We start from the raw sequence: 8,708 nt of genomic DNA, 5'->3' as shown, positions 1-8,708 counted from the left end.
GCCTGATGCCAGGGATTTCGGGTTAATCCCCTTTCTTTATTTCCCCGCCACCGCCTCCGTTTGCAAATCACCTCCAGAAACCACGCCACCTGCGGAGTACCGGGCAGGGGAGCAGGAGCGCCGGGGAGGGCAGAAGGTCCGGGAGCCGGGCTCGAAGGGGAGAGCAGAGGGAGCCGGAGTCTGGGCTGGGACGGAAGAGCGCGGGGGCTGGGACATAGCGGGACGAAAAGGCCTGGCTGTGAACTCAGTCGCACCGGTGTCACTCCGGAGCCTCTGCCCTGGAACGAACGGAGTGACACCGGATTGACTGGCAGTGGGGAGGGGGTGCTGGAGAGCGGAACGTCCCCCCGGAAGGCTACACCGCGCCCAGGTGCAGATGCTGGAGCCGGGAGGGAAGCCGAAGACCCCTCCGATCTCCAGCCGCGCCCCCCGTGGCTCCACATCCTCCGCTGCACCCCTCGGGCCAGGGAAACCTCGGCGGAAACTTCCCCAAACTTCTCCTCTCCCAGCTGCGCGTCTTCCCCGGAGCTGGGCTTTTCCTGCCCTCCCTCCCGCTGCCTCCCCCGCGCCTTTCCCGGGGAGCGCGGCGCGCCGGGCGCTTTTGGGAAGCTTGGGAAAACTTCATCCGCGGCGAGGCGCTTTGGGAGCCGCTCTCCCTGCCCCATCCCTGCGTGCGTCTGGAGAGACACAGCGCTGCCCGCCGCGCCTCCTCGGGGAGGAGGTGGGGTAGGTAGGACCCTCCCCTCCCTTCCCTCTCCCCCCCTAACTTCGTGCCCCTTTTGGCTCCAGGGCTGCGCTGAAGCGCTGGCAGAAGGAGGGGTCTCCAGCCCTGGGGACGGGGCTCAGGGCTCAGGTTACAGCGCAGCTGGGGGGCAGGGGGAGGACTGAGATCTGGGCATATACACCGGCTCCTGAAAGACAGAGGGGCCATCTAACTGCGGTGCCTTAGCCCAGAGCAGACGGCGCCCAGATTCTGCTGGGGCCTAGGTACCTTGGATTCTCCTGCTGGTTCCAAAACATAAGGGGGAATCGGCTGCATGAAGGCTCGGTAGTCACTGGAGAAACCAACCTCCTCCCTCTTCTCTCCTCCACACACAAAGGTCCTGCATGTCTAACATTTAGACATGTTCAGCTTTGTGGCTTCAAGGACTGTAGTGCTGCTCGCAGCCACCCAGGTCATTTTACTAGCCGTTGTCAGATGTCAGGATGAGCATATCCGTAAGTTGCACCTTTTTCTTCTTTAAAATTGATCCTAAAAGGGGGAGGGGAGGTCAACACAAAGGCTATGGAAGACTGAGCGACACACAGAGAGAAATCGCTGCTCCTGGAAGGGAAAGATGGGGTGGTAAAAGCAAGTGTTGCAGACCTGGGAGAAGTGGCTTGAAAAAATAAGTACCTTAAGATCTGGAAAACTGGCCTAAGGTGCTCCCTGTATTTGATCCTGAGCTTAGTGTTTTCCATTGCTCCTCTTTAGATCTGCCTTTTCTCCCACTTTGTACCTTCTCTGGATTCTGGACGCTGGATGAGGCTCACTGCTGAGCAGTGACAAAATACTGATTGGTGAAGAACCTTGTTCCTATTTGTTGTAGTGCTTGGTTGCTTTGGAAGAGCCTTGTAGTCGTGAATCCCCTGCCTGTGTATTATTTCAGCTTCCACCTCCCCTCCTTGAGTTGATTTCCACCCTGGAAAGGGCTTTCAGAGGCAAATATAACCCAGTCGGATCAGAGCCCACCCAAGGGAGAACAAAATACCTCTCCTCCTTCTGCAGCGGTGAAAGAGTTAATGCAACAAAGCTGAGTGGGCTGGGGGGGTTCACTGGGGGAGCCAGACAAAGAGGACATTTCGAGACAGACAAGCCAGAGTCTGAAACTTACAAAGAAAGACCTTTGTACAGCCTTTAACTTTCCTCCCCCCCCCCCACTTCTCAATTGGGGCTGGTGAGTAAGGTGCAGAAGAAATTGATCTCTAACAGACTTTTTGTTTAAGGATCAGAAAGAAAATCCCCCCCCGCCCAGAGGAGACCACCTGGAGGATGAGACGCATTCCAGACACACTAGGCAGATTGTCCAGCTTTTCCTTCACCCTCCAACCCCCTCCCCCAAATCTGAACCCAAAGAAGAAAGCAAGGGGACACGTGGGGGAGCTCATTCCCACTCCCTGCCCCCCAACATTTTACCATTTAAAAAAAAATGATTATCTTGTGCAATAGCTGCAGGATGTGACATTAAAGTCCAATGCACAGCCAGCCCTTCCCCCTACCCCAGAAAAAATTCTGGTCTGGCATATTATTCAGCCTAGAAGCTGGAAACTTTATTAGGTAGAAAGGATTTTTTTTTTTCACTTGTTTGGGCAGGTTTCCTATTGCTTGAATTCCATCCCTGTCTCCATATGCTCCAGACTGTAAATCAATTGCAGGGGGAGAGAGAGTGCCTGAAAATGCCTCTTTGCGCGCCTGCTTCTGGGCCATGCTGTCTTCCCCACCCAGCCTGAGATTCCAGCAAAAAGGAGCTGAAATTCCTCTCATTCAAGCACAGAGGAGTTGCTAGGCCGTTTTCAGTTTGCTTAGTTCGTAACAAAAGGATTGGATTTGTAAGATTTACCAGGGAGACACCTCCATCCGACCACATACCAGGGATGCTGGAACAGTTTGTATAGTGGGGGTGCTGAGAGCCAGTGAACCAAACTGTAAACCCTGGATAGGATGGAAACCACTTCAAGCCAGGTGGGGTGGCAGCACCCCTGGATCCAGCACCTGTGCCACAGACACCCCAAGAGAACTCAGCAGCGGAAGGCTGCACTTTGGGAATCAGTCTATTTGTAGCAACGGGTGATTCTGTTTCCTTTTCCTATTCCTGGTAAAATGATGCTGATCGGTTAATTAATTCTGCCCTACGCCTGCTGTAAAAGGACGATCTCCCCGCAGCAATATTGATTGTACGCCAAAACTTGGCAGAGCGGTTCCTTTAAGCTGCCATCTCCCGCCTTGTCTGCCCTCTCTAGTATAGGTTAAAGTATGTTTCGCATCCTTCATCATGTGCTTGGATTCCTCAGGTGTGCAGCACAAGGAACGGGCATAACCGAGCATGCCTTGTGCTTTAGTCTCCTCTAAAGCAAAGAATCACACCCGGTTTCCCAGGAGAGGGACTTATTTTCTGCTCAGATGGCTTTAGCTCTTTTGGGAGGCTCATCTGCAAAAGTTTTCTCCAGGTCATGGAGGGAACTCAATTCCCCATTGTGAGCAGTTTGTTTGCATAGGGGAGATTGGCAGCGATGGCTTCCAGATGGAGTTGAAATGCTGCCCTTATTTATTTAAACTGGTTCCTAACAGCGCAACGTGAATCGAGCTCTGTGTGCGCTCGAGAAAAGGCCCATTCATGAGAGGAAGGATCCCCTGGGGTCCCCAAGGTGCCCCAGCTCCCTGCACAAAGACCCCCCCTGTCATCTCAACTGCTGCCATCCGGGCTTCAGACATTCACTTGGATGGGGGTGTGGGGGAGAGAAACAGATGGCAAAGAGGCACTGATATTTTTTCTGGGGCTCCCCTTATCAAGGATCCTTTCTATCGAGCTGTTATAATTGGGATAATATTATTATGAACTTCCCCAAGGGCAGTTAGATGCTTGTTCCTTTTGCATTTTTCATGGCTCCCCCCCCCCCAAGCGCCCCCCATGGCTGCAGCCATTCTCCCCCGCTGCCCTCCCGGGCTCCTTGGTCCATTCATAGGTTTCACTTTGATTCAGTTTGTTTTTCTTTTCTGGTGGTTTGATTAGAAAAACGGCCTTTGCCTGGAAAGAACGAGCCAGGGCTGTTGCTCTTTGTTCCTCACAGGGTTCGGTCTGGAGCGTGCATTCCAGAAGCGGCCAGGGGGCATTTAAAGAACCTTCTTTGTTACTTCTCTCTCCACCTTTTCCCCGTTTATATTTTTTTTCTGGTGGGATGAAGTTAAACAAAGCAGACCGGTGTAACCCTGCCCCTTCTGGCAGCACCAAGAAAGGGAATCCAGACTTGATTCTCCTGCCTATCTACGCTGGTGTAAATCCAGAGTAACTCTACTGGAGCCAATGGAATGACACCAGTTTAGAACTAGCGTGAAACCCAGTTCAGGCCTGGTGTGCTGGAAAAGTGCACAGGCCCCTGTAGAAAAGAGACATGGGGTTCGTGAAGGAGGCACAAAAGGGCTGAGCTGAGTGTGGCCAAAGTGGACATGGCTTGTGGCTGCTACGAACTCTACTAGACTCATGGGCACAGCTGTGTCATCAGTTTCGCTCAGCGAAAGTGATGGGAAATTAAGAAGGTGCCAGGTGGGAAGCCTTGAACCTTATAGCAGTGTCAACAGCAGAAGGGCCCTGGGCCTTGAAGACAGTTCTTCCTCACAGTATCCTCTTGGGGAGGCCAAAGAGTTATCATCAGGCCTCTTTGTTTTGTCTGCTTCTGGAGTGGCCAAGAGCTCCATGTACTAATCTGTGAGATGTCTAAGGAAGATGGGAGAACCAGAACCATCCCACCTGGGAGCTGTCAGGGAGCTGGCTTGGACTGTGAACATGGGAGGTTATTTCTATGCCCTATTGCAATTGGTATGGGATTGCTGTAACTGATGCTGATGGTATGACCCTGTTTCTCTCTTTCTCCTTTTTGGTTTTCTCCGTTTTGCCTCCCCTCCCACTGCGTCTCGTTTCCCCCCTTCCCTTCCTTTCCCTTCGGCACAGAGGAGGCAGGCAGCTGTGTGCAGGATGGGCAGAGATATAGTGATAAGGATGTGTGGAAACCCGAGTCCTGCCGGATCTGTGTCTGTGACACTGGGACTATCCTCTGCGACGAGATAATCTGCGAAGAAATGAGAGACTGTCCCAGGCCCGAGATCCCCTTCGGAGAATGCTGCCCTATCTGCCCAACTGGCCAACCTGCTGTCAGCGGTCGTAATTTATTTATTTCCCTTCCATAAATAAATTACTCGAAATTATTGCAAAGATCGATAGCCCCCAATGGATGAGCACCCAGCAAAAGACGGGGACATCCATGGGACCTCGCTGGGAAAGGCCACTTCTCATGGACTCAGTTGGGTCTGTCTCTTTGCCTAGGCTGTAGAAGGTCTGAAATAACAGTTTGGTCAAATCACAGATGAGAAGAAAGATAATGAACATAATCAATTAGTCTAACAGCCCTGATTTTAAAGATATCGTAGTAATTACCAAGACGGCAAGACAACACCAAATCTGTCTCTGCCCTGACGGTGAATCAAGTCTCTCTGCACCAGAGATGCCTTATTTAAATCCAGAGCCCGCAGATTTCTAAGCCATGAAGGCGGAAACTGGACTGTGCTAAGTACATAGTGCATGGGATTTTTTTATTTTTTATTTTTGGTTTGGTTTCTTAGTATTTAACCACTACACTGGGGTCAGAAATTGCAGGGTGAGCTGAATAGGAATAGCCCCTAGAATAAAGGCTTTGGAAACCTTGCTGTGATATAAAAACTAGCAAAGATCAAAGCTCCTTTTCTTTTAATTTTAATACTACCTCCAAAATGACCTTGAGCCCAAGTTTTGTAAGAACTCCAAAGTTCAAAGGAGTCATAGCTGGTCCTGAGAGTCAAAGGAGAGGCCAGGCCTCCAGGTCGGTCAGAGTCCTGTGTCTGGTTTAGTAAAAAACACTCACTGGGCAACGTTCTGTTTCCTTAGCTGCAAAACTCTCCCAGAACTGGGGCATAATTCACTGCCATTTGTGAAGTGTTTTGAGATCCTCAGCTGAGCCCAGGAGCTAGTTCAGTGCCACTGTTTCAAGGACCTTCTCTGTCCTAGTTCCATCAAAAGCAGAAGTCGCCTTTTTTAACCCTTTGCTGATACAGGCTACCTTTCCAATGCCTCCCTTGTACCCCCCTCTTTTATTAGGAAATGCTTTCCAGCCTGCAAGTGTCAGCAAAGGGTTGAGAGCAAATGTTAACATTTTCCCCTGAAAGGCAATCGTGTTGGTTTGGACCTGTGCTGAACGTAGCTTTTAACGCCTGCCTTTTTTGGTCTTTTCCTTATTTTTGGTGGGTTTTTTAATTTAACCTACTTTTTTGTCTAAGCGCATTATTCTTTGGCTGCTTCATAACCATGTCCCGGTAATTTCTGGGAGGGCAAAGTGATTAGCCCACCAAAGATCTGAAATTTTCGCCACCTGCCATTAGCCATTTGGAAGCCTGTTATCCACAATGCTTTGCATGAAGCCTTGCCTGTCTGTGTGAAATGCTGGCCAATTTACCACCCCTCCAGCAGAGCAGTGACAGCAATACTCAGGCAGTTGGATGTAGAGGAGAAACTGATGTTACCCCCAACCACATCCCTCCCTGGCATCTTATCCAATGCCTTGTCGTGTACATCTTTGTGTGCTTAAATGATGGGTTTCCTCATGATGCTGACACTTTCTCTCTCTCATTTCAACAGGGCAACCTGGCCCCAAGGTGAGATCATCATTAGTATTATTCATCGCAACCACCAGGACATTTTTCCTTCTTTGGCCTTTATTACAGTTCCATGGGTGTAGCATTCCGGATTCTGGTCTCAGTTTATGCTGTTGTCAATGAGGAGCGACTCCAGTGTAAGGCTGGTGGAAGTGAAACAGAATCAGACTCCAGATAGACACACAAGTTGTACCCTTTTAATTACACCAGTCTAGTTAAAGCGGTGCCACCCGGCAGTGTGGATGCAGTTATACAGTGCTTATATGGTATAGCTTATTCCCATATGGACAGGGAAAACTTCAGTGGGATAGTTACTCATGTGCTTAAAGCGTAGAGCACGCTGACGTGCTTTGATCAATTCTTTGCAGGATTGTGCAGACACACAGGTTGGGGATTATCTGCATTTCTGTGATGGGTCTGGCAATGGGCTAGGCAGGGGGTGGGATGTATAATCGCATACATGAATTGTGTGCAGAATTGTCAGTGTTCTAATTCCAGCTGCTTTGCATTGCAGGGACAAAAAGGGGAACCCGGTGATATAAAAGATGTAAGTTTGAATCTGAGTTTTCTGCATGTCCTCCATTCATTTCTTTCCCATAGTGGCGTGTAGGGTGCGGTGAGAGAATCCTGTGTGCGCTTCCTTCTCAGCTGAGTTTTCCTATGTTTCTCTCCCCCACCCAGGTCGTAGGACCAAGAGGACCACCTGGACCACAGGTGAGGAGCATTCCTTGTTTGAATGTTTGTGGACAAAATATTGGAGACTATTGAACTCCTCTTGTCTCACCTGTTTCAGGGACCTGCAGGGGAACAAGGACCACGGGGCGACCGTGGGGATAAAGGAGAAAAAGTGAGTTTAAGACTAAACAACCAACACAGAGCGAAAAACAAAACGCAACAAACCAGGGGTTAAAATACTTGGAAAAGCATCAGTGTGACACATCCCCATCTTAAAATTACTGCCGCTTCACACCTGACTAATAGTCTTTCAGATTAAATTGTAATCTCATCAGGGCAGAGAACTTTCCATCTGTGATGAGGATGATGTCTAGGGTGCTCAGTCGTGGACCAGGACCCTATATATCTAAAGCACCATGGTTCCATTACGGTGCTATATTAACAACTAAGCTCCATGACAGCGGTATTCATTAATGTCATTAATGTGTAAAATGATTAATGTCTGCTGTGAGTTGCCTGCGTTCAGATTACTAAAGCACAGCTCTGTATGAATAATAAGGATGCTCAGTCCTTAATGACTGGTAATCTGTCACTGATAATAAGTTGTTAATAATAATGAATGACGTGTTATTAACACACACTGTGGTCCATTGACATCCTGACGAATACGGCGCCACTCTGTATTCTTAATTATACTTAATGCGTGACAATAATGGAGCATATAGAATAATTGATTACAAATAATCAGATGGTATGGAATTAATAATATACACCGTGAGCCTTTTGCAGTCCAAGGACTCATGGCATATCAGGGTGCAGACTGTAATGAGTTTTTCCTGGGTGTCTGTCGTCACCTTTCTTCTTCGTTCCTGGTAGGGTGCTCTTGGCCCTCGGGGTAGAGATGGCGAACCTGGTACCCCTGGAAACCCCGGACCCCCAGGGCCCCCGGGTCCCCCAGGGCCTCCTGGGCTTGGTGGAGTGAGTATCCTCAGGATTTTTGTTTCTTTGTTCGTTTGAACCTTCACATCCAGGACATGTGGCTGCACGGACTGATTGAAAGGGTCTTTTGAGTGTGTCCCAAAACTGTATAATTCAGCTGGAGTCACTGATTCGATAGGTCTATTTATGTCATTTTAAGGCTCCTTTGAAAAATTAAATAACATTTTTGATTATTCCGAATGCAAGACTTTTTATCATCTAACTTGCTTCCTCCCCGTTAGTTGCTATTTGTTTTGCAGCTACTGATCCCCCAGCCCCGCTGTTAGATGCCGTGCAGACACCCAGTAATAAAGGCCTTTATTGCTCTAGCATTTCACTGGCTCGCAAGTCAATTTCACCACTGTCCCTGGTCAGTTTCACTCCAGAGTGCCCTTTGCACTAGCCCACAGCTGCAGTGAGTGGGAGCAAACATTGCATGGGAATATTTAAAGTTTCATTAATGTTCGTAGTCTGTTGCTTTCATGAGGTAGCCCAAGGCTACAAATACCACAAGAGGAATCTTTTAGTACTTCACTTCTATTCCTGGTCAGTTTTACTCTGTGATTGCCATGTAGGGTGACCAGACAGCAAATGTGAAAAATCAGGACAGTGGGTG

The 8,708-nt window shown here is 49.2% G+C and overlaps 1 protein-coding gene across 2 annotated transcripts in view; it reads left to right on the top strand.

The window, feature by feature from the left end:
- The first annotated feature begins 955 nt into the window (after window positions 1-955).
- The window catches only part of COL2A1 (collagen type II alpha 1 chain), a 64,686-nt gene continuing 56,933 nt past the window's right edge, over window positions 956-8,708 (top strand). Inside the window, exons 1-7 of one of the 2 annotated variants that reach the window (XM_030554475.1) lie at window positions 956-1,218; window positions 4,707-4,913; window positions 6,423-6,439; window positions 6,954-6,986; window positions 7,121-7,153; window positions 7,233-7,286; window positions 7,991-8,092. In XM_030554475.1, coding sequence (XP_030410335.1) covers window positions 1,125-1,218; window positions 4,707-4,913; window positions 6,423-6,439; window positions 6,954-6,986; window positions 7,121-7,153; window positions 7,233-7,286; window positions 7,991-8,092 — 540 coding nt within the window. In that variant the 5' untranslated portion in view covers window positions 956-1,124. The remainder of the gene's footprint in view (window positions 1,219-4,706; window positions 4,914-6,422; window positions 6,440-6,953; window positions 6,987-7,120; window positions 7,154-7,232; window positions 7,287-7,990; window positions 8,093-8,708) is intronic. The other variant, XM_030554476.1, reaches the window with a different exon arrangement.

The sequence above is a fragment of the Gopherus evgoodei genome, chromosome 3 (assembly GCF_007399415.2).
Source record: "Gopherus evgoodei ecotype Sinaloan lineage chromosome 3, rGopEvg1_v1.p, whole genome shotgun sequence".
Taxonomy (NCBI): domain Eukaryota; kingdom Metazoa; phylum Chordata; order Testudines; family Testudinidae; genus Gopherus; species Gopherus evgoodei.
The sequence above is the reverse complement of the archived record's forward strand: the minus strand, read 5'-3'. Positions and strand labels throughout refer to the sequence as shown.